This window comes from Rhipicephalus sanguineus, chromosome 5, assembly GCF_013339695.2.
Source record: "Rhipicephalus sanguineus isolate Rsan-2018 chromosome 5, BIME_Rsan_1.4, whole genome shotgun sequence".
Classification (NCBI taxonomy): domain Eukaryota; kingdom Metazoa; phylum Arthropoda; class Arachnida; order Ixodida; family Ixodidae; genus Rhipicephalus; species Rhipicephalus sanguineus.
Window position 1 is genome coordinate 147,389,987 of NC_051180.1, and position 23,954 is coordinate 147,413,940.

The 23,954-nt window shown below is 48.0% G+C and overlaps 1 protein-coding gene across 2 annotated transcripts in view; it reads left to right on the forward strand.

Moving 5' to 3' along the window:
* The window catches only part of LOC119394326 (uncharacterized), a 145,398-nt gene extending 134,529 nt beyond the window's left edge, over positions 1-10,869 (forward strand). For both annotated transcript variants that reach the window (XM_049415747.1, XM_049415746.1), the window contains exons 6-7: positions 7,427-7,535; positions 10,712-10,869. In XM_049415747.1, coding sequence (XP_049271704.1) covers positions 7,427-7,535; positions 10,712-10,797 — 195 coding nt within the window. In that variant the 3' untranslated portion in view covers positions 10,798-10,869. The remainder of the gene's footprint in view (positions 1-7,426; positions 7,536-10,711) is intronic.
* Positions 10,870-23,954: the final 13,085 nt, after the last annotated feature.

Below are 23,954 nucleotides of genomic sequence, written 5' to 3' on the forward strand. Positions count from 1 at the left end.
GGGAAGGGCGGTATTAGACGTGGGATGCTCGCCAGCTAGTAGTTTCGCAGTGCTTCGATACTAGTTTCCAAGTCCTCTATGAAGCATCGCGTTTCGGTGTTGCTGGCGCTCGGTTATGGCGTTACAGATAAGGCCAAGCAAAAGATGAAGATATAGGCGAAGAATAGATTAAAGAAAACATGAGAATCGAAAATAAATAGGTGAGAAAATAGATGAAGAAATACGTTAAAGAAACAGGACGGCTGTGCCCACACATTTGCAACACCCGTAAACGTGGATACCAGAAGAACCACCAAGCGCCGTTGGTCAAGTGTTCCACTGAGGTGGTGTATTGCATTCCCATGTCATGTGGGATGTTCTACGTTGGCGAAACTGGGCGCTGTGTCAATGACCGTTTGGGGGTACACGCACAAAAAATTGAAAAAGATAGATAACAAGCACGCACTTTTAGCTGCGCATGTCAGTAAGTGCATATGATGTGTGGCCAGTTTGAAGAGGTGTGTCACTTCCCTTGGTCAACTGTTTTGCGTTGTTGGCGCTGTGCGTTGCTGAAACCTTCTTATTCACCCCCTTCTGTTTTTCCATGCTTCACCCAGTGTTCTACGTTAACAGTTGCGCAGTGCTTCGATGCTAGTTTCCATGTCCTCTATGAAGCGTCGCGCTTCGCTATTGCTGGCGCTCGGTTAAGGCGTTACAAATAAGGCCAAGGAAAAGATGAAGAAATAGGTAAAAGATGGATGAGAAAACAGATGAGAATCGAAAAGAAATAGATGAGGAAATAGATGAAGTGATAGGTTGAGGAAACAGGACGGGGGTTCCTTTAGAGCGCTCGCATATTTTACAGCAAAAGCTGTTGAGATCACAACAGGCAATTATGGTGCCGTAGTTGTCCGCCGCCGCCGGTGTCTATCGCGCGAAATAAAAAACAATGAATTGAGAAAAAATTTCTAGGACTGGATGGGATTCGAACCCGGGCCCTCTGCGACGCAGTAGAGTATTGGTGCCATGGCAGGCGTCATGTCGGGCAAGGAAACGTGTTAACATGTGTAATATAGCGGGGTAAAATGGTAAACTAAAAACCAGGCGTCACACAATGTGAATTGCGCAATGAGCGGGTCGTTGGATGCTTCCAACTCATTACAAAAGGGTTCAGCCATGATTCTTCATCGTCACCTGGTGGTGCCCTTCGTTACGTGGGGACAAGGATCTCACGGAATAAAAATTGAGCTCGGAGCCCTCAACATTGGGCTGTCCAGAGAGCCTGCGATGCGGCGATTAAACTAGGTCTAACTGTCCCCACGTGGGAGCGCCCCGCGCTGTCACCCTGTAAGAGGTTGCACTTCTCAGGATGCTTTGAATAAAGTTCTTTCTACCGTACCGTACCGTACCAGCCACAGCACAAGCAAAGTGCACATAATGCCTTACAGATGTGCAGAGGGAACACGCTTCGCCACACAATGACAAATAGTGGAATAGTGGGTGCTTTTCTACTTCATAAAACTCACGATCATTTATGACGTAGTGGGTGTACCTTTGCATGTGTACCTGTATTGTTGCCCCCAAGAGAGTCTACAAGGGGCTCTTGAAAGGCCGCTCTTCCAGTTTTCGCTGTGGCTGTGTTGCGTGCGCTGCGCAGGCCTAGCGATCTTCTTCGGAATGAGAACTGCCCTAGAACACTGGTTACAAGTTGATTTTGAAAAGAAAAGTGTTTTAATACCGGTAATCGATTACAAGAAAATCTACTCAATTACCCAGATCGTTAGTTTCGAAAAAGTGATCGATTATATCACAAAATTACAGTAAGATGTAAGTGACTACAAGTAATGGATTACTTGTAACGCGTTACGTAGAACTCTGCACAGCACTCATGATGTTAAGCAGTGATTTGCGAGAAAAAAGGACCACGACAGATGATAGAACACGCAGAAAGCGGCAGCACAGACACCAGTGCGCGTAGTCCGCAGTTCGTTGCGAGAATCGGGTTTTTGCCCTGTGCCTTCCGTCTGGCAGTGCTAGCCAGCGCCGCTCGTAGCCACGACAGCGTGGAGGAACAGTCTCTTTTTTCTTTTTTTTTTACAAGGTGCCGTCATGTAGCACGGCTCTATGGGGAACCTTTCCTCTATAGTCTTTACTAACTCTGTTCGCGTGGCGAGCAACTTACAGAAGACACTTGGCCCCGTCTCCATTTCGACCATCTCCACCGGAGGCGCTGTTCGCGAACAGCGCCTCCGGTTCGTGAACTTGGAAAAGTTCCATCGTTATGTTCTAGGCTAACTGTTATGCTGTCTGATTTGATTGTACATTGTAGTCTCTCTTTTATACGTTCTCTTTTTGTTTCCTTCTTTTTATAATGATGTAATACATCGAAATAATATGTAAAACTTTATTTGTTCCATTTTTGGTCAAGTCCCCAGTGTGGGCACTAGCCGTATTGGAGCATAATCATCTTCGTAACCGCAAAGGGACCATCTCACTGTTAACAAGAAAAGGGCCGAAAAGGTCCTGCTAGTGTACGTTTTGTCCCTTATAGGATGCTTCTGTTTCTACCAGACTGGCGCCCCCCGCGTCCGAGCATATGTGAGTGACCATGCACCACGGACTTTTATAGCAATAGTTAAAAATATACAAGCAACAATGATTATGAGGCACGCCGAAATGGAGGGTACCGGAAATTTCGGCCACCTGAGGTTCTTTAACGTGCACCTACAACTTGCAACAAGTACACTGTCCCAGCATTCTCGCTTCCATCCAAACCGCGACCTACGGGTCAGCTGCCGGCCACCGGCCGTAACCACTCGGCCACCGCGGCGGAATTATAGTAAGGTTTATTAAAGCGAAAGCCTGATATGTCTCGTGAGCCAATAAACTTTCGATATTGGGTGATACCTGGCGACGTGCCTCGAGACCTTGTTCAGTGGCGGCGTCAACACGAATGATGTCAAAACAAAAAATTCGACAGATCCCACGTACCGTGGGAATCGAAGTTATGCGAAGCATGCGCGGAATCGTGACTGTTGCGTAATTTCTCACATTGAGCGAAACGTTACGGAATGACACTACAGAAATATGTATGTGGTATACGCACACTCATATGTTGGAGAGTCGCATACCTATAATATAACCAGTTGCTTACAGTTGCGTAACGATGGCAAAATCAACATAGGTGTTACCAACCACAAGACGCGGTAAGCTGATATGTAGTGCTTATATTCTTCAATACTGGATAGCGCGAATCCGAACAGGACAGAGAAGGAACACAGATGCACAGGACAGTCGTTACTCGCAACTAAGCTTCATTCAGGAAAGTTTCCCTAGATATATGCACAGCCGAGTGGCACGCGCAGGCGCACTGCACGTACGTTACAGTCAGAGTTACAGTTGTTATGCTTATACTTGTCCGTTATGAAGGAGAACACACGCACGTTTCACGAACCCGTGTGTATATGTAGAAGGGGTTCTTGTCAGTTCTTAAATAAGGTCATAATCACCGTGATCAGTGAGCACCAGCAGCTGGATGGGACTTGTTAATCGGATGCGTTCGTGATCGCGGCTCAAGTCTAAGTGTAGTAAACGGCGAGGTATAGTGCAGCTGGTGGAAATCCTGGATGCGCCTTACGATGAAATGATCTATGATGCCTTCTGTCGTGGACGTGGCAGCGAGGTATTTTGATGCCCTGTCCCCATCCAAGCCGTCTTTTACGCAGTATAAGGACCAAGCGTTGTTGTGTCTTGATAAATCAATGTTGCAGTCAGCGGTAATGATGAGAGGCTTGGTTCTCTCAGCAGATTTATTGTAGGAAACATTGACCCCGGTTTTTGCGTAATCCACGTGGTCCACGTTGCGGACCACGTGGACGAGTGGATGATACTTGAGCGTCTTCCAGGGATGTTCTGTCTACAGCTTCCTCACTTTCCTTCCCGTCCGCCGCGGTGGTGTAGCGGTTAAAGTTCTGGGCTGCTCACCCGAAGGTCGCGGGTTCGATCCCGGACACGGTGGTCGCATTTCGATGGAGGCAAAATGCTAGATGCCCGTGTTCTGTGCGATCTCGGTACACGTTAAAGAATACCCGATGGTCAAAATTTTCGGAGCCCTTCGCTACGGCGTCTCTCATAATGATATCGTGGTTTTGGGACATAAAACCCCAAGAATTACTGTTATTATCACATTCCTTGCGTGTCAATGTGTGTGTTCGACTGTTGAGAAGGTTGAGACTGTATCACCTGTGGAACATACACGCTTTACATTACTCTGGTTTACGGGTATGTCCCTGAGAGAAAGGGTTTCATAACGTGGGCGACAGGTATTTTGCGGTATTCAGGTCATGTCCAGTGAATCGTGTTCGTCATACACTGATCACGTGCTATGTCAATTTTGGTATACTCCAACCTTGGAGACGACCAGGAGAGCGCCCAGACGTAGGCGGCTACATAGACAGAAAGATAGATAGATAGATAGATAGATAGATAGATAGATAGATAGATAGATAGATAGATAGATAGATAGATAGATAGATAGATAGATAGATAGATAGATAGATAGAAACGGCCTAAGTGCGTGAGGTTCGCTAATAAATGCTCCGCATTTAAAAGCTAATAAAGGTCGTTTAAATGTCACATCATGCTCAAGGGCACGTAGTATGCGTGCCGCCGGCGTACCGAAAGTTACATGACCTCTGTGCCACAAGATGTCACAGATCGACAACATTTGTGACGTCATCATGACGCTGTGATGACGTCACGGATCAAAACAATCGACTGAGGAGAAATATATGGTATTCGCGTTCGAATCACCTTAGGCGAACGCATAAAGGAATGCAAAGGCTGGAATGCTTTTTTGTGTTCCTTTTATTAGTCACAGTGTCGATCATTTTAAAGAAGTTGTAATGCTTTCGCTTATTTGCCTTGTGGTTGCTTATTTCTGTCAGTCATCTGTTAGAAGGCACCATGCCGAGATAGAGGTATCCAGACGGTATCGCTTTATGTGCTCCAAGCTAATGTAGCCACACTCGGTGCCTTTTTTGCTGTCCAGGAGTCCATCCTCATCCCACAGTGTCTTCGACCATGCAACGAAGTTACGTCGGGTGGCTGTGCAGCGCTGTCGTCTACGCGGCGTCCAGGTCGTGGCTAGGCATCCTCGTGATGGACACCTTTTTCCGGCGTGCGGTGAACAACCCCCACGCCCTGGATATCATGCGTGCCGCGGCCTTCTTTATGCTGTCCACTCTCGTCTCCGCGTGCTCTCTTCCGTACGTGGTCATGAGGGACACACGGTCTTTTGCCATAGACCACTACTCGTTGGTGGTGATCTTGTTCGTTTTCGCGGACTGGGCAAGGACCTACGGTGCCGAGGCCCTTCGAGAAGCTCACCTTCCGGAGGTAAGAATATTTATCAATTATTCTTGGCACGGCTGTACTGGTCGCCGTACCTCCATATGTCGTCATTGTACTCCGTGTGCTCTGTAATAATGACATTGCGTGCGACTTCATGCACTAACTATGCATACAACGTTATGAAGTAAAACAGAAAACTGATCACGACGCTCGTCCCGGTGCAATCATTCGCTCAATATAGATATTTATAATATAGATGCTTCGTTACAGATCTTCTGCGCTGTGGGAATTCGGGTCGCTCGTACCAGATATCAAAGCTTTGGTGCATTGGTTGACTTTGAGCCAAGTGTCCGAATGAAGTCAAATACAACGTCGCCCTTTGCGTCCCAGTGGAAGCATCAGTTAACGTTAGGGAGAGATGAACCTCTCCAGCGAGAGGTCGTGCTATAGTTTTGAAAAACACATTAAGCGTTACTGGGTTCGGGCAACTATGACTAGCACTGGAAAATGTGGGCTAGTGCTTGATAGAGAAGCTAATTTGGGTTAACTGTCGCCTGCAGTTGCCTGATGTTGGATAGCGCAGGTTAAAATTGGATATGGTCGCATTCTACTAGCTGTAATACATATTGCGTATAAACTACTCTGACTCTGCGAACTACTCTGGCTTTGCGTTGCTTGGCCCTACGGGAACGCGCCATCGAATGCTTCTTATGGGAGGCACAACAATTTGGCAGACAGATAGTCTCCACGTTACAAGTAACCGCAGCGCTTGAATACAAGTAATGACACTTCGTCCTACTATACAAAATTAAGCATCATACCGTTGTTGCCGTGTCTCCTAAGCCCATGTAATGCACACCACTGGATTTACATAGAAAATGTTGATCTTCCTCGTGAATCTTGGCTCAGTCTAAATGTGCACTGTATGCTTGTTGACTGCTATGCATAACACGCATTCCTATTGTGAGCAGCAGAATTTTATTAGAAATCGGCTCTGCTTCCTTTGCAGCAATCACTGTTTCTGTACCCTTAAAGAAACTCATCATATGATCAAACTCAAATGTGGTTACAGAAATGAAGTAACGTGAATTAAGAGAGAGACGTATGTGTTCTACGTTTGTTACGCATAGCACGCATGAAAAAAAAATACAACCAGTAGACATACGGCAATATGTTGGGGCAGTTTTGTGTTGAAATGCAAAAAGAAAAAAAAAGCTACGGAGAGAAAGAAAAGATGGGGGCATATGTTTCACAAAAATTGACAGTAAACTTACACAATGCCGTAGAGGTCTAATGTATAAAGTTCATTGTAAATGAGGTCGCTTCTGCATATATACGTCAGGGATTGAGCATAAGCAGTATAATACCCCGTTGCACCTTTGCGACTGCATGTACAATGAAATTTCATAAATTCGCATTTGTAACAGTTAAGCCAAAACAAAAGTAATATGAATGCATAATTTCTACTTGTAATGCTGGCTATGCATGCAAGATGAATGCCGTACGTGTTGATTCTCCTAATATCGATACCCGTATAGTACATGGAACCTGCACAATTTTTTCTTCCTTTGATAACACATAGTTTCAGATAAAAGAACAAGGTATAAAGGTAAAACAAATTGTGGTTCATGTAATGTCACAATAAATATTTTCTGCTGTAGAGACAGAACCTGGGAATAAATGCCACAGTGCACATAAATATTCTTGAACTGTCTTGTAACTTGTAAGGTGGCAGAACAATGTTTCGCAACCGCGAGCATTAAAGTCATTCTACAAAGAACGCTTTTTTTCCCTTGTGCCGATCCATATCGATGAAGTCCTTCTCACGCCCACAAGGCACACGCAACAAGGCTGTGAAGCGAATTCATGAAACTGTATAGTCACTACGGCGGCAACATTATGCAACTATGAGGAAAATTTTTAGACGTCTAAGCAGCACCAGAAAAAAGACGAGGCACAGGAAAATAGCTCTTTAGTCTTTATTTCTGGTGGTGCTTAGGCGTCCTGAATTTTTTCTTCAAAATTATGTACCAACTAGCCCAGCAACAAGTTCTTCAAAATTATGCAACTAGTAAGCTTTTATCGCTCTATGCAGGAAGCCTGGCTGGAACAAACTTACGGTTGGCTGGCCTGGCTGACAGGCTACTTCTCTCTCGGCGCCTGGTGTTGTTTCGCAACGCACATTATCGTCGATTTCGATGGCAGTAAGTTCTTTGCCGTTGTACTGAAATAGGATGATGCAGTTGAATCACGTGGGATTTCAAGTCTGACTTTGTCGTCCTTAGGACGGTAAAAACGTTGCGGCTCTTTCTTGGTATTCTCATTTTTTGCCGTCTAACACCGCAAAGGCCCATACAGTTGTGAAAATCAGCTTCACTTGCGTGAGAACGGAAAAAAGAACCTCCAAGGGAATGAAATAATCATTGCATTGCGCTCGCATACGCGCGCTTGAACAGGTGCCATTCGACGATAGCGAAAAACCGCGGTCACAAGTCTGGCATGATGAACGGCCAGAAAAGCGATTCGTGTCAGGGACACTAATGCGTGCCATTGCCATTACATTTAGCAGCGTTCATTCTGTTTGCCGTTAGCGCTCAAGTAGAGTGCCAGAAGATATCACTCATAGATAGCAGAGGCAGCGTTGAGCAAATGATTTGCGCTATCTTTCAGTTCAGTGGGAAACTGAGAAAACGGAACCTCGAATGATATGTACAACAAACGTTAGCGCGCACTATGCCATCAATCGTCAGTCCGGGCAACGCCTCCGCCATTTTTTCAATGCCAGCCAGATGCGCCCGTTCACCGCCCTCTCCTGTCGACCTTTCCTACGCGCCCCCGTAGGCTGGCCTTCGCGCCTGCTTTGCGGTCATGGGGAAGAGCACCCTTTAGACGATGCCTCACGACTGATGCATAGATTAATATAGTAAACATATGACGGGTGTCTGACCAAGTATTTTTTTGTTCAGTTGTGTTCAGATCCATGGGGTCTTGCATCCCTCGTGATCACTATGTTGGCTGTCACGCTGGCTCTCTAAGAGGCGCTGTGTATTGAGATGGCGATTCTCCGTTCGTGGCGCTATACGAATAGAGACGCGTCACTGAGACGCTTCTGCATGCGCTGTCTTTAAATTCGCCACACGAGCGCTGTGATGCAGCGGTAGCATTTCTTCGATCCATAATGGGAGGAGTACGAAGGAATAAATATGACAGATGGCATGATATAGGAGAGGGACGGCGGGTCTGCCGCATCGCCGCGGGAACACGCTCAGAAGCACTTGTGACGCAACCAGTCGTACCCTTCAGCTGGCGTCGCGCCACGACCACTAAGGCGGGCCAGCGGTTTTCATTGAGGAGCGAGTGCTTGCCCTGGCACTGAAAAAAAATGTAAGAGGCGTTGGTCCGGGCTGCCCAGCCTAGAGCGCGCCGCAAATTACATGGAAGATAGGATGAACAGGTTGCCTATGCACTTAGCTGCGTGTTGAGCTAGTGCAGCCACCATGACCACGCTGGCAGTAGGATGAGGCATGAAAGCGGTTGTGGTCATGATGGTAAAAACGGCACTGTCTGCCACAATGTATAACTGTGCACAACTTCACGCCAATTTATCAACGTCTAAACATCGCAGAACAGGCAAACCCACAAGACGACACATACAAGCGCATCAGCGCTTGCATGTATGTGTCATCTGGTGTGTTTGCTTGCTTTAAAGCGATAGCGTTAAATAGCTCGTTTCGCAGAAATTCCGGTGTCGGTGTCGGCGTCGTTGGTTGTGAACCGTCGTTGGAATTGCGTTGGAATACCAATCATCGTCTTGTCCGTGATCGAAAAATTGAGAAATATGAAAATAAAATAAATAATAGGAATATTCGGTTCGAGTGAGAATCTAACGTTGGCAGTCTGCGTGGAAAGTAGGTGTTCTAACGCAGAGCCACGGTATCGTCTGAATCTGCTTCGGAAAAAAAGAAAACACTATATGAATGTCTTCTAGTGGGAGGAGTCTCCTTACCGCATGTAATATTGCGTGGCAGAAGCGAGGAATCGCGCCAGGCGTCAAAACATGTGAATTGCGCAACGAGTGGGTGTTTTAAAGACCCACCAATTACAAAGCGCTCAGACATATTAATCATATTTATCGGCAAAAGCATCAACAAATTGAGCAGCTGCGTAGGTTCGTGTGTTGCCTTACGGACGCGTAGTGGGCTCTTCGCTGATTCGCAAAAGGAAGAATTATGGTGTAGGGGGCAGCTGCGCAACTGTAGTTGCGGTAGGCATTCTAGGATAGTTTGAAACGGCTAATGTTAAGCGCACAGACTTTCGTGTCCTTGCATCACGGCTGAGGCATGCACCGAGAACCGAAGCAAGGCTAGCAGTTGAGAAGGCGATGCGCACTGGGACCCGATTACGCTATCGCGTTCTACTACTTGAATGGCGAAGCTCAATCGTCCTCCAAGTTTTTTTATGGCCATTTAGACACTCATCAATAACCAACTAACCTGATTTATCACACAAGTACATTACTTGTACCACGGGTTCTTTTCAATGGTTAACCTGCTTTACTACCCTTTAGATGTTAAACACTACAAGTGGCCATACAATGAGCTCTACGCTCACTTGTTGCTCGCCCACATTACAATGCGCACACCAAACCGGGAATCGAACCGTTTCAGTGTCGCGAACTGGTTGGCAGACCGGCCCCGCCACGGTGGTCTTGTGGTTATCGCGCTCGACTGCTGGCCCGAAGGTCGCGGGATCGAATCTCAGCTGCGGCGGCTGCATTTTCGATGGAGGTGAAAATGTTTGAAGCCCGTATACTTAGATTTAGGTGCCCGTTAGAGAACCCCAGGTGGTCGAAATTTCTGAGCTCTCCACTACGTCTCTCAATCATATCGTTGTTTTGGGACCCCAATTATTAGTATTGGTTGGCAAACCGTTACAATATTTTTTATTTACCTAAAACAGAATAGCATCAAAGATTGTTGAACTCGGCCGGAACCAGTATTTTCGGTTCGACAACGTCGCTGAATGAGGTTTTCACGTCATATAGCGGTATGATTGCAGAGTTAGATTCAAGTCCTCCTACGCTGAACATTTAAAAAAAATTTTGTTCGTAAAATGCTACTTGACGGCGCTTTCCACCAGTGTAACAAAAAAGAGTCCTTTATTAGCCTCAAGGCCCGCCAGGGCCTTTAGCTTTCCGGTAATCATGGTTATCATGCACTCGACGGACATGAAGTTTCCATAATTTGTAGGACGAAACTAAAATCAAAATTACAAGAATGAGATAACAATATAATAGCCGTGTTCGACATATTTGAACATTTGATTACCTTTTTACTCATTTGCTAAGAATGTATTTTCTTTTTTTATGTTCTGTGTGCAGGTGCCTCGTTCGTCGGCCTCTGCGAGTTGCTCATAGCGACTCTCGACAACATGATGATGCTCATGATAGCCAGCATCGCCGTTTAAGAAGGAACGCTTAGTTTTATGTACGGTAGTTGTAGTTTGTACAGTTGTGTTGTATATAGTTCTATGTGCAGTAAATTTTGATCTTTTTTCAGGATGGCTTTACATTTTCTGCTGACATAGTACGGTATAGCTTTCTCTGACGCATTTGCGAGTTGTAAACGTACGGAAAATTTTTAAGTGGGAACATATCTATGCTTAGTATTTGATGGCGACATCAACTTTTGCTCACATATACACAAGTACTAATACAGGTGTCAGACTAAGCTGGCATGGTTTGCTATCTTATGGGCGTGGTCACATACAGTATTTGCTCGAATTATATATGCACCCAGATTTCGCGGGTTCAAAATAGAACGCACCTGAATCTATTTCCAGATAAAGAAAAAACTGAGATACCGCTATGTTGATAATTAGAAGAAGAAAGACAAGCAACATTCATCTTCATGGAACGGGTGAATCATTGTCCTGGTCATTCCTTTTTCTGCGATCCAGTTTTGCTGGGCTTAATATCTCTTCGACTAGCCGTAGTCGCTCCTCAGGAACTTCATTGGATGCGATACGCCACTGCGCATTTGACACAACTGGCCACATACACGTCTTGTATTGGTTAATTCAGTTGGGCATAGTTTAACGAACTCTGGAAGATTTCTGAGATGGATCTCAGAATTCTTAAAGCGCCCTTAAACCACCTCCGATAATTTTTTAAACATTTCAAGTAAACGCGCGCATCGAGTTCTGAATGCCGTCACGATCAGCAATGCCAAACGCGGCAGCGCTGCGAGCTGCGGGCGCCCCACGAATTCCAAGAAACAATCCCTTCTCCTTGAAGTAACAGACGGCGAAACAGGAATGAACACAGGTTTATTGAGTTAGTCGTTTAAGTAAGCAACTTCAGTGTGACGTCATGTCACTCAGACATTTACGCATGCGCTCGTGGCATTTGCTGACGTCACATCAATTCATTCCCCTAAAGAGGATATCTAGAACCGGAAACGGTCTGGTGCTTGGCGACGCCGGGTTCACCTGCGAACTGGCTTGCCTGGGGTCCATTATTGTCAGTACACGTGTCGTGCTCTCCCGAGACTCCAGTGGTGGCAGTGCCTCTCTCGTGCTCTTCGAGGTGCGAGGGAATGGTGCCAGGAAAGCTCGCCAGAGGGTCGGAATTTACGGTTGTCGGTGCCGACACTTCTTTACCTTCCCCGTTTTGCGGTGTTTGTGGCTGTCCCTCCGAGCGGTGTCTTAACTGGTCTTCATGGCGCTCACATGGTTCTCCATCCGTCCTGACCGTGGTTAGGCGGGCGCCCCTGGTAGTCTGCATCACTGCGGGGCTCCAGCTAGCGCCTGCCCCATAGTTCTTGCTCCATACGGGTTCTCCAGCCGAATGTCTGCGGGGAAATGCACCTGCGGTAGAAGAACGTCGTGACACAATATTGTCCAACAGTGCACGTGGTTCATAACCAAGAACCATGAAGCCCGATGTCTTTCCGTTTCGGAGTGTGGTGCGTGGACAACGCAGTAACCAGCGGGCCAGGCGCTTTTCTAGGGTCGTTTTCGCGCGACCCTTCTTTTACCATTCGCACGGCCCTCTCTGCTAACCCGTTGGATTGCGGATAATATGGAGGGGATGGTAGGTGTAGGATTCCATTATATTCCCTGAATAGGCGGAACTGTCTACTTTTAAACTGGGGCCCGTTGTCCGAAACGACTGTTCGTGGCAACTCAAATCTGCTGAATATACCCCGCAAGGCTTCGATAGTGTTGTTTGCGCTGGTTATTTTCACTGGAAAAACCTCGATTCATTTTGTATGCGAATCCACCACAATTATCAACATTCGCCCTTCCACTGGTCCTGCAAAGGTCAACGTGGATTCTCGACCATCGCTCAAATGTGTCCGGCCACGGAACCGGCTCTTGCGCGCCTGGCATGCTGTATTTCTGCTGGCACACTGCACATGCGTGCACGATATTATCGATATCTTTGTCAAGTCCGGGAAACCAGAGAAGTGCCCGAGGCAGATTTTTCATCACCGTCATGCCTTGACGAGTATCGTGCAGCAGCTGTAGCATAGATTTCCGAGCTGCGGCGGGCATCACGGCTCGATGGCCCCAATAAACAATGCCGTGGCTTCACGTCAGCTCGTCTTTCTTCTGGAACAAAAGCCGTAATGCTTCTTGTGTTGACAGGCAATTTCCTTGGCCAGCCTTCGCAAATGTAACTTATAACCGGCCTGAGCATCCCATCACGTGTAGTTAATTCAGGCCAATTCGTGCGACGACACCACTCCGTTGTCTAGGTGGTCTGCGAGCAGCACATACTCTCATTCATCTTTCAACATTGACTTCACTGTCTTGTCATCGTGTGGCATTTGCACGGGAACACGGCTCAAAGGCGTCGACACAGTCACGTCCTTTCCCGGTTTGTACTGAATGGAGTACTTGTAACCACCGAGTAAAAGACCCCAACGCTGTATCCTTGCTGCTGCCAAAGGGTGGTATCGGCTTATCGGGACTAAAAAGGCGCATCAGCGGTTTAGGATCCGTGACCAATATAAGTTTGTTTCCCAGCAAATACTCGCGGAAATTGGTCAAGCTGAATACCACCGCAAGGGCTTCGCGCTCTTTTTGTGCATAGTTTCGCTCGGCCGAAGAGAGGGTGCGAGATCGAAACCCGATTGGTTGGTTTACGCCGTTCACTCGGTGGCTACAAGACTGCGCCGATGCCGCATGAGGATGCGTCCGTTTCCAGGATGAGTGGCTTGGTAGGGTCATATGTGGGTCACAAACTGCACCTCTTTTATCAACCGCTTCACTGCTTCGAATGCATCCGCTTGCTTAGCTTCCCATTGCCTAGGCGTGTTCTTTCCTTAACAACTCGTACAGCGGCGTAAGTACTGTAGCTAGGTTGCCCAAGAATGTGTTGTAATACGTAACCAGGCCTAGCAGTGAGCGTAGTTCAGTCACACCCGTAGGTCGAGGTATTCGTAGAGCGTCGATGTTTTCAGTCTTTGGCCTCAGGCCACTTGCGCTAATGCCATGGACCAAGGAATCTCACCTCCGGCTGACGAAATCTGCATTTGACCGGGTGGAAAAGCTTAACACCTGCTTCCCCGAACCACTGGAACACCTTACGCAACGTGTCACAATTTCCTCTTTTTTTCTGCGACCACCACATTGTCCAAGTATACTTGTACAGCTGGTAGACCCTGCAATATCGCTTCCATTCGCTTCTGAAAAACCGCCGGTGCTCACGCAATTCCCAAACGGTAACTGGTTAAAGCAATGCAACCCTTTTGGCGTATTTACCACCAACAGCGTTTTCGTCGCGTCGTCTATTGGTAGCTGGTCGTATGCATCCTTCAAGTCTATTGTACTGAATACTTCCCCTCCGCTGAGCATCGCAAATATATCCCTTATAATTGGCAGCGGATATTGCTCGGTGTGTAATGCTGTGTTGACTGTCGTTCTAAAATCGCCATACAAGCGGATGGAACCGTCTTTCTTTACGACGGGAACAAGTCAACCCGTGTCAACCGGTGTCAATGCCCGTGTAAACCAACCTTGCGATTTCTTCATTTACAGACTTCATGGTACAGAACGGACCTCACAAAATCGCGGCGTAGTTCCCTCGCGCAACTGTAATTGAACGGGATAACCTTTGATTAGTCCTAGCCCTGGCGAAAACATCGCCATATTCTTCCTTCAGCGTATAGCAGCAATGGAAACTTCGTCAGTCGTTGGTAGCTTACCGTCGTTGACGTCCACGTTGAGCAGTGGGCCTCCAGTCAGTTGGAATGCTTGAATTATTTCCCTCTCACACGTATTTGGGCCTGAGCAGCCGAGGACCACTGGCGTCGCGTTGACGGCTTTTCGCAGACTAGATGACCGGGACTTGCAGCTGTCCTTTCATGGTAGTCTTCTGAGGAAGCAACTCAATTGAAACGACGACTTGTCGAGCACGGGCCAACGGCGACGGTGCTGGGTGTACGTTGGCCATGTCACAATTGACACTCGTGATACTGCGTCTACTTGCATCTCCAAGGGCACCGATTTCCACTGTAACGTTCGCCATAATGGCCCGATCAATCCTGTCGACGACTCACGGAGGTGTAGCAGGAACTGTCCGTAGTCCTCGCTGTCCGAGGATGGCTCCTCACAGTGAGCTACGTTTTCTTGGCGTGGCTTGGCTTTGCGCATCGGAACCAGGTGCCCCCTCCTCCGACAACAGACACTCAGCGTGGCAGAACCTGCTATTTGGTGGTCTCGTGGGAGTCGCTTCCGCAGCAAGGGCAGCCGGTCCGGTTCTCGTTGCTGCACTGTGCCGTCCGCCCTGGCTGCGGCCTTCTGGAGAACTTCTGTCGCTCTTGCTTTGTTCGTACTGCGTTGACGCCGTTGCTCATTGGTCCATCTCCCATCTGTTATACGTTGCGTGCCGCCATCTCAGCAGCTAGCGCCGCTTCCTCAGCTTCTTGCAGCGTGAGCGTGGACCGTGCTAGCAGATTACGAAGAACTCCAGCATCCCGCACACCGCAGGCAAGCCTGTCGCGCAGCATTCTATCAAGCGCCTGGCCAAAGTTGCACCCTTGAGCCATCTCCCGTAACACGACAATGAAATCGCTCGTCGACTCATCAGCTTGCTGATTCGTTGTGAAAAACCGATACGACTTCACTATCTCGTTGCCTTTCGGCGCAACGTACTTGGCCAATTTTCGAACTGCTGCTTCGTATGCCAGATCCCGAGTCTTGTCAGGTGCACAATGGCCTGCTAGGAGGCTACAGTCTTGGTACTAAGGGCGTTAACCAGTAATGCCCGACGCTTCTTCTGAACGACAATCTCATGGGCTTCGAAGAAAGCTTCTAATCGCACCTGATGTGCTTTCCCACTTGTGGTCACCTTCGTCAAAAACAGGTGGCCCACCATGCGTCGCCATTCTGTTCCCTGGACGCAATCAACTCGTCGCCACTGAAGTAACAGATGGCGAAAGAAGAATGAACACAGGCGTATTGAACTGCAGTAGGGTACGCATTTGGGCTGGTTCGTTCATGATTAACATTAGAAAACAGCGCTAAAAGGAAGAAAGGCCGGAGTGAGTGCCATGGTTTGTGTCCTTTCTTCGTCGCGTCTTTCAGCGCTGTTTTCTACAGTTTATTGAGTTAGTCGTTTAAGTAAGCAACTCCGGTGTGACGTCATGTCACTCAGTCACGCATTCGCTCGTGGCATTTGCTGACATCACATCGCTCCTATCCTGTGCCATTCGGCATTCCTCATCCTCTTAACATTCACCGTGACGTCAACATGTCGCCTGCTCGTCATTTGCAACACCAGTCTGTCCGCTCGCAGGTACGCGCGCTTGCTGCGTTCACCGTGACGTCAACATGTCGCCTGCTCGTCATTTGCAACATCAGTCTGTCCGCTCGCAAATACGCGCGCTTGCTGCGTTCACCGTTACGTCAACATCGCTCTGTGTCCTCTTCTGTCCCCTCCTGTCGGCTGCGCTGTTTTGCACTCATAATCATGTACCAACACGCCCAATCCTACAGTCTTCTAAGTCAACATGTCGCCTGCTCGTCATTTGCAACACCAGTCCATCCGCTCGCAGGTACGCGCGCTTGCTGCTCTTCCTCTTCGCACGGCGAGGAGGTGCACTCGGCCAGGAGGACAGACGAGCGAAGGAAAGAGCGAAACGAGCGAGGGCCTCTTTTGTGTAACTCCGCTATTACGACACCGTTTCGAAAAATTCTCAGTTACGTGTTCGTTGTAGTGGAGGAGGAGGAAGAAACTTTATTCAGAAAGAAAAAAAATTAATGCAGACAGTTTGGTCGGGCGCTCAGTATAGGGCACCGCTGGCACGAGCGGCTCGCTGGGCCTGGTCAAGCAAAGCCATTTTCTTTGCTTGTCCTCGTCCGCAAGCCACGCCTCCCACTGCCTGTGAAACATGTCTGGTTGCTTAATGATGTGTAGGCTGTCGATGTGTGTGGGCCTCTGGGCGCACTCCCATGTTATGTGGCTGAGTGTTGGTGCTTGTGAACACCACGGACAGGTATCTTTAAATCTTGCGGGATATATTCTACTTAGATGGTGCAAATGGGGAAAACTATTGGTTTGCATGCTTCTCCAATCCCTGCTTTGTTCTCGTGCACATCTGCGACAGCTCAACTAAATTTCGACCTCTGGGTGGTTTAGGGGCCCTTTAAATGACAGGTAAATCGTTAGTGAAACTGCCGATGACAAAAGCAAAGAGCCCTAACGTCTTCATCTCCTTTTGTAGCAATAAGGAGATGTTTAAATCGCACAGTTCCGGGAAAAACTATTTGCGCACATAAACAACCTTATTTCACTTTAACCTGAATAACTACCGCAAGAACTTGCGAGTGTGTTTGTTAAGGTGTTTAAGGTCAGCCTCGCTCACTCAGGAAGTAATAAAGAGAAATGCAGTCGCCGTTGCAGGTAGGAAAAAGCAAAACTGATTTTGAAAACGAAGTTTGTTGTGAAGCGTTGGAAGCCTGTAATGGGTCGCCCTCTCGAGCGCTTACTAGTGGGTCGTCCTCTTCCGCTCTTCTCGGACAGCACGCTCCTCGCGCTCAGAGTCGGCACCCCGCCTTGACTGTCGCAGTCGTGTATCGTCGCCGAGTGCCCGCTAATAAACGTCTTTATAATTTGGTGGAGGTGCTGGGTAAACAGTGCTCGAGTGCTGCATGTACAACTTCCTAATGTAACTACAACTTGCTGAAAGCGAGCAACGTCTGCATTTAAAGGGACCGACAACTGCCCAGAACATGAAATGAGATGACTCCACTGATGGAAAGATGGTCCGTCGCATTGACTCAAGCCAACCCTGTTGTTTTCGTGAGAGATGGATTCATATTTTTATTTCTTAATTGAAAGTCGTGAGAAATGACTGGTGGTGCATCTGGCCGCAAAATCATGAACGATCCGATGAACCCGACCACGTGACCGTTGATTGCTGTACGCGGTCGACGATTTTTTTGTTAGCATTGTAATATATATTGTTCTTTTCTTTATATTAAAAGGTATTACTCCATAAAAATGTACATATAGGCCTGCGTTAGTAGTATGCATTAAAGTGGCGCTGCCTTCGCGTGATGTTATGATCCCATGCTCGTCAGCGCGTCTTGAGCAACTTTTCAGCGTGCTCATTCAACCGTGCATGTAGTTTCCAGGTCGCTAAGATTTTAGGAGCGACATAGTTTCACTTCGTCTCAGGAATGACGCTACGCTGCTACTCGGCGCGGCCGCGCATATGCGTAGTGACGTTTTCGATGACTTGGCTTGGCTCGTGCATCGAGAGAGTAACGACGCCGGGATAAGCCACCCATGACACAGGCGCAAGGCAACCTTGGACGCATGCGCACAAAGTGCGGTACAGATACAGTGAATGTGTATAATGCTGCATCATCTCATTGTAACAGCTTGTTATTTTCAAAAATAGTTTAAAAGCTATAAATAAAGGTAGTTAAGCATAGTTACAGGAACTCCTGCGAAAGCTGAACAACGATAGCTTTCACAAATCGCGAGAAGAGGCTGGTGGCATCGCTATCAATTCCCAGCGTTGCTGGGGGAAAGCTGCGTCCGTGTTTAGAGCCTTTCGGATCGAAAAATACTGCTTGTAAAATAACTACGTGCTTTTGGGATTAACTACTACAGCTACAAACACTGCGAAGGGTGAGCTTTCTGTCACGCCGTAAAAAAATGGATCGAGAAAAATCAGTGGTCTGTCCCTTTAAAAGCTGTCATCGGACATCTCGCTTGGCTTCTTAGTGAACACGTCTGCACCTACGCAAAATAGGCGCTTAAAGACATGCTATATGGTATTCTTCTATTGACTTCCAGGAAGAACTGGTGAAAGCGCGGAAACCTTTATTTGAGCCCTCACAGCGCGATGTCATGGGACACAAATGTACCAAGACAGTTGCTCATTTTCATTTGGCGATGATGCCGAGAAGGCATTTTCGAAGAAGTCATCCTCCGTTGTGCTTGAGCTCAGGCAGGTCGCTATACCACGAGTCTTGATGTCCGCGAGTCGAGCAAACCACGGCAGCTCACCTTTGACGGTTTCGAGGACCGAACTTTGCTTCGCTTCATCGACTATCCTCAACAACTTGAACGTCGATTGCAAGGTAGGCGAAACCTGCAGGAACATTTAGGAAATTTCGGCAATGTGCTCCCCATTAAGAGAGAGAGAGAGTGGTTTATTTATAGAAAGGCAGAGAGGTCGGCCTGAGCGATAGTATGCTCTAGCCTGCTACTCTACACCGGGGGGGAAAGGGGAGAAAAAAGAGTGATGGATGAAGATGGTAAGTAAGGGAGGTGAGTATGTACTGTCCCGTCAAGGTGGCGCAGTGCTATAGCCGCGCATCCAGTCCAGTGGCTTGGAGGAAAGCTGCGACCACTCTTATGACCACAGTTGTACTGTTGGCGTCAGGCCAAGGGCCCAACACAACCTCATCAGTTAATGGCCTAATATGCACTCATTCAGTAGAAGAAATCAGTTTCTGTCATTCGCGTGCGTATGCTGGGCAGGTTCAAAACATGTGCTCAAGTGTTTCTGGCACTTGACGGTGATCACAGTTGGGATCGGTGTCTCTGCAGCCGCTGATATGGACATAACGTCTTGTGAAGGCCACACCAATACGAATTCGGTGAATCATATATGCGCTGTGTCGTTTTAATTTACGAGGCATGCAGAACCTCATTTCGGGGTCCCATTTGCGGCGGAGTGCTCTATGTGTCGTCGCTCCGGTTTGGTCCAGTGCTCAAGAGTGAGGTTACGCATTACGTACCGAAGCAGGGCCTTCGTGTCTGGCCGTGAAAACGCATTGCGCACTTCAGCGCCACTGATCAAGGCTCTTTTAGCTTCGGCATCTGTCTCTTCGTTCCCCATTATGCCACAGTGGGCAGGAATCCACTGGAAGGTGACGAGGTGGCCCTTTGGTGAAGCAACGTGAAGAAGCTCTATAATTTCTATGGCTAAAATATACTATGGACCTTGTCTCATGACGCAGTCAATGGATTGCAAAGCGGGTTTTGCATCGCAGGACATCGTCCATGTACGAGGTTGCTCTCCAGAAATGAATCTTATTGCCTCCCGGATAGCAACAAGCTCTGCGGCAGTTGATGTGGTCTTGTGATCTACTTTGTACGTCGAGCTACAACCATTTGTGGGATGACAAGGGCTGCAGCAGAGGTACACAGCGTGGTAGGTCCATCGGTGTACACGTGCACGGTGCCGCCGTACGTTGTATAAATGTGATGTAGGGTCAGTTGTTTGAGGCCAATTGATGAAACTCGGGACTTCTTCGTAATCCCAGAAATCACAAGGCTAACAGGCGGTTTAGGCAGGACCCACGGAGGTGTGCCAGGAAATCTGGGGGAAGAAAGCCTTGATGGTAGAATGTTTTCATGCCGTGATACTGCTCTTTAAAAACTGCAGTTTGGGTGGGTGGCGCGGAGTGCTGATAGCGGTGCTGCCTGTGTCGGATCAACAGGCGAAGGTGCACTCGAAGTGGCTCGCAGCAGTGCTGGGCAGTATCGAAGATACATGTATCTTAGATATTATCTTAGATACTCATTGGGTATCTTGTACCTGTACCGCAATACGTCTCGCAAGACATGTATCGGTATCTGTATTCCCGATACATTGAAGAATGTATTGTGTATTTTAAGATACAAGATACTGCGATCGTACACCACCGTGCGAAATAATAAACGTTGACTGAATTCCGCTTCTCAAGCTGATACTGCTGCCGCTGAGCCACCAGAATACAACTATGGGCAGTGACATTATTTTATTTTTCCGCCAGAGTTATCCAGCGAGGGCAGGCGATGAGCTCTCAGCGTCCCTATTGATGGAACAGAATCACGTGGCAGCGCTCGTGTCATCTCGACAGACAAGCGCGCGAACGTCTACGCCCAGCCGATCTTTTGTTTTCTCGTTTTATTGCGATAGCAATTATATGGACAGTCTGCCACAAAGAAGAAAATACAGAAATACTTTCCGACGCGCGGAATCGAACGGCTGACCTCCCGCTTCGAAACGGGCGGCGTTAGACGGCTAGGCCACGAAGAGCGCCGTCTTTCAGCATGCTAACGGCGAGATATTTATATTGTAACGTGGTCGTGACGTCGAAGAAGGCAGCCTGAGCACGTCAGAGATGAAACTCTTTATTTGGCCGAACTTGTGGCCGGCAAACTGAAAGTCGAACTACAGCAATACACCGATAGCGGCGAACAGAGCGTTGACCGTCGAAAAACTGCTCATGGCTGGGACGCGCCGTCTTTTATACATCACGCATCGAACTTTCCAGTCTTATCACTGGTGGTCGCGCAAGCTCAGGAATAATCTAGACTATTCGCGTCCTGCGCGCAATCTTAAGAAAACGATCTACTAAAATCGCGAAGCTTCTCGAACACTGCGGCGCCGACAGCGTCGAGGGTTGATAACCGTCCTTGCTGGTCAAACCCGACTACATCAAAATAAAACAAGAAGTGGGCGTGGCAATATCCTGTGGGCGTGGCAATCTGTACTCACCAGCAAGAGGGCGCGAAGTGCGCGCGGGGCGCGCTTTAAAGTTGTCGTTCCGCTCCATGAACGCCGATGCTCTTCGTCCTACAGGGAGTGGTCGCCTTCGTGCGTTTATCTCGAGCAAAAAAGGAGGGCGGGCGGGGGGGGGGGTGGAGTGGGGGGTTGTATGTCTTGTGCTCTTTCCGCGATGCCCGCGCTGAAGTCACACAGCGTACGAAGGTCACTTCGCTCACTGCAGCGGCCGCGTTTGCGAAAGGAGCGTGCTTTTCAAACAGAAATAAGTAACAACTGCGACATTTAGTTCACGCTCGTCCTGTGTGTACCTGTTCGTTCGTTTCGTGCGTCCTGCTTTATCTTTCAGCAGTGCGCTTCAAGTATCGAGCTGTGACGCATGATAGTTCGCGCTCGTCCTGTGTGCGTTCTTTTCGTGCGTCCTTTAGGGGCTCGACGGTCGACCGACGTGTTGGCAATTTCGAGCTGCTTTCCGTTCTTCGCGTTACATTCCAATTTGTTGCTATCGCATTCATTGCTTCGCCGTTGCGGCGAAACTGTGACTTTTTTTTCTTTTTAGTTGTCTGAGTGCCATGACAGTTGGCTCTTAGCCACTGTCCTGTGCCACGTACTACAATGTGTGCAGCGTCATTTGCCCACATTCTGATGCCGCTGTAGTGTTGTTATCAAAATTTATCTTGCATTGTGCTTCGTTAGTAGGTCTGAAGAATGCAAGTATAGGGTTGCTTTGCGTCTCGTGGCTTTCACACATCGATGACTGGAAAGAACTCGTGGATGTATGTTTGACTTACAAGTAATGAGATTGACTTATATGCGTCCTCGCGGACGAAGTCTCGAACCTGCTGAAGCAACGTCGAATGGTCAGGCATGGTGTCGAGACTGCACAGCGACTCGCCACCCCGTGGAGGCTGCAGAGTCAGAGCGCGCTGCTTCTTCAACTCGTCGTAGCTCTGACACAAGCTGACGACTTCTGAAACTGTGCCCGGATTCCTAGCCAAGAGCATTTGGAATGCGCCATCGTCAATGCCCTTCAGGATTTGTTTGATCCTGTCAGCTTCGGGCATGGTGTCGTTGACACGTCGACAAAGGTCGACGACGTCCTCAATATAGCTTGTGAAGCTTTCTCCAGTCTGCTGTGAGCGGACGCGCAAGCGTTGCTCTGCGCGCTGCTTGCGGACAGCTGGTCGACCGAATACTTCAGAGCAGGACGTCTTGAAGACGGTCCATGTGGGGATGTTCTGTTTGTGGTTGTTGTACCACAATTCGGCGACGCCAGTCAGATAAAATATGACGTAGCCTAGCTTGTCGGGGTCATCCCACTTATTATGCGCGCTCACCAGTTCGTAGTGGTCAAGTCAGTCTTCCACGTCGGTCTCATCTGCACCGCTGAAGACCTTTGGGTCCCGGAGCCGAGGAAGACCGGTGCAGGTGACGGACAGGGACGAAGGCGCCGGTGGGTTTGCGTGGTCAGTCATGATCGGCGGTAGCGTCCGGCTACGCAGCTCCAGGGTGTAGCGACGGGGATGAACAGCACCCTCCACCAAATGTGAAGAGGTTTATTGGTCGTTGAAAGACGTAATGGTCGTCAGCGGCAAGCAAGCGAGAAGAAGCGTCCAGAGGCACAGCGGCGATCCGAAACACGAGCCGAGCGAGCCGAGCGTTGGCGATGCTGCTGGATGGAGGCGCATCTTCTTCTTCACATATGTAAGTTTCTAACAGCAATAGCATCATCGGTACCGATACTGGATCTAACAGAACAAGCTTTCAGCTAACAGAAGCTATCTTGGCGTACGTCTCTTTTTCTTTTATTCAATGAGTTTTTAAATCATAATATGATTGTTAGCACAAGTTCGTTCTAAGCTGTCCTTCTTTGCTCTCCCACACATGATTTTTGCTCTGTATTGTTTTTTCTGGTATGCTTACCGCAATATGTCTTTCACGTGCTGGCAACTTAGGCTCTCTGCTTTATTCTTACATTTAACTTTCTGCGTCGTTTCTGCTACTGTTTGCGTATATATATTGCACTTGAGTGTACTGTTATGTCAAGTCGATGTTGAGAACAGATACAAAATAATCTGCGCGTGCCTGGAGTATGCAGTTACAGAAATTCTGCTTACTACTTGGTAAAATGCGAATTTCAGTTTCCATTATAATAACGTAAATTATTAGGAGTCATCGTAAAGATATTGGCAATAGAGAAACATTTTTCCACCAAAAGCAATACGAGAAACATTTTTCCACCAAATGCTCCGTTTGTCTCATGAGCGTCCCAAAGAGCCGTTTTGCGCTATTCTCCATAGGCACTGATTTTTCTCTGGTCTTACGTTAAATGCTTACCCACCGCGGGGGTCTGGAGGTTATGGTGCTTGACTGTTGGCCCGAAGGTCGCGGCAGCCGCATTTGAATGGAGGCAAAATGCTAGGGGCCCGTGTTCTTATATTTAGGTTTTAAAACCCCAGGAGATCGAAATTTCCGCAGGTTTCCACTACGGTGTCGTTCACAATCATATCGGGATTTTGGGACGTAAAGTGAAACAATTATTAGCGAGTTTTAGTATAGCGGATAACAGCAAACGCAAGGATTTAGCGTTAGCGTTAGCGTTGC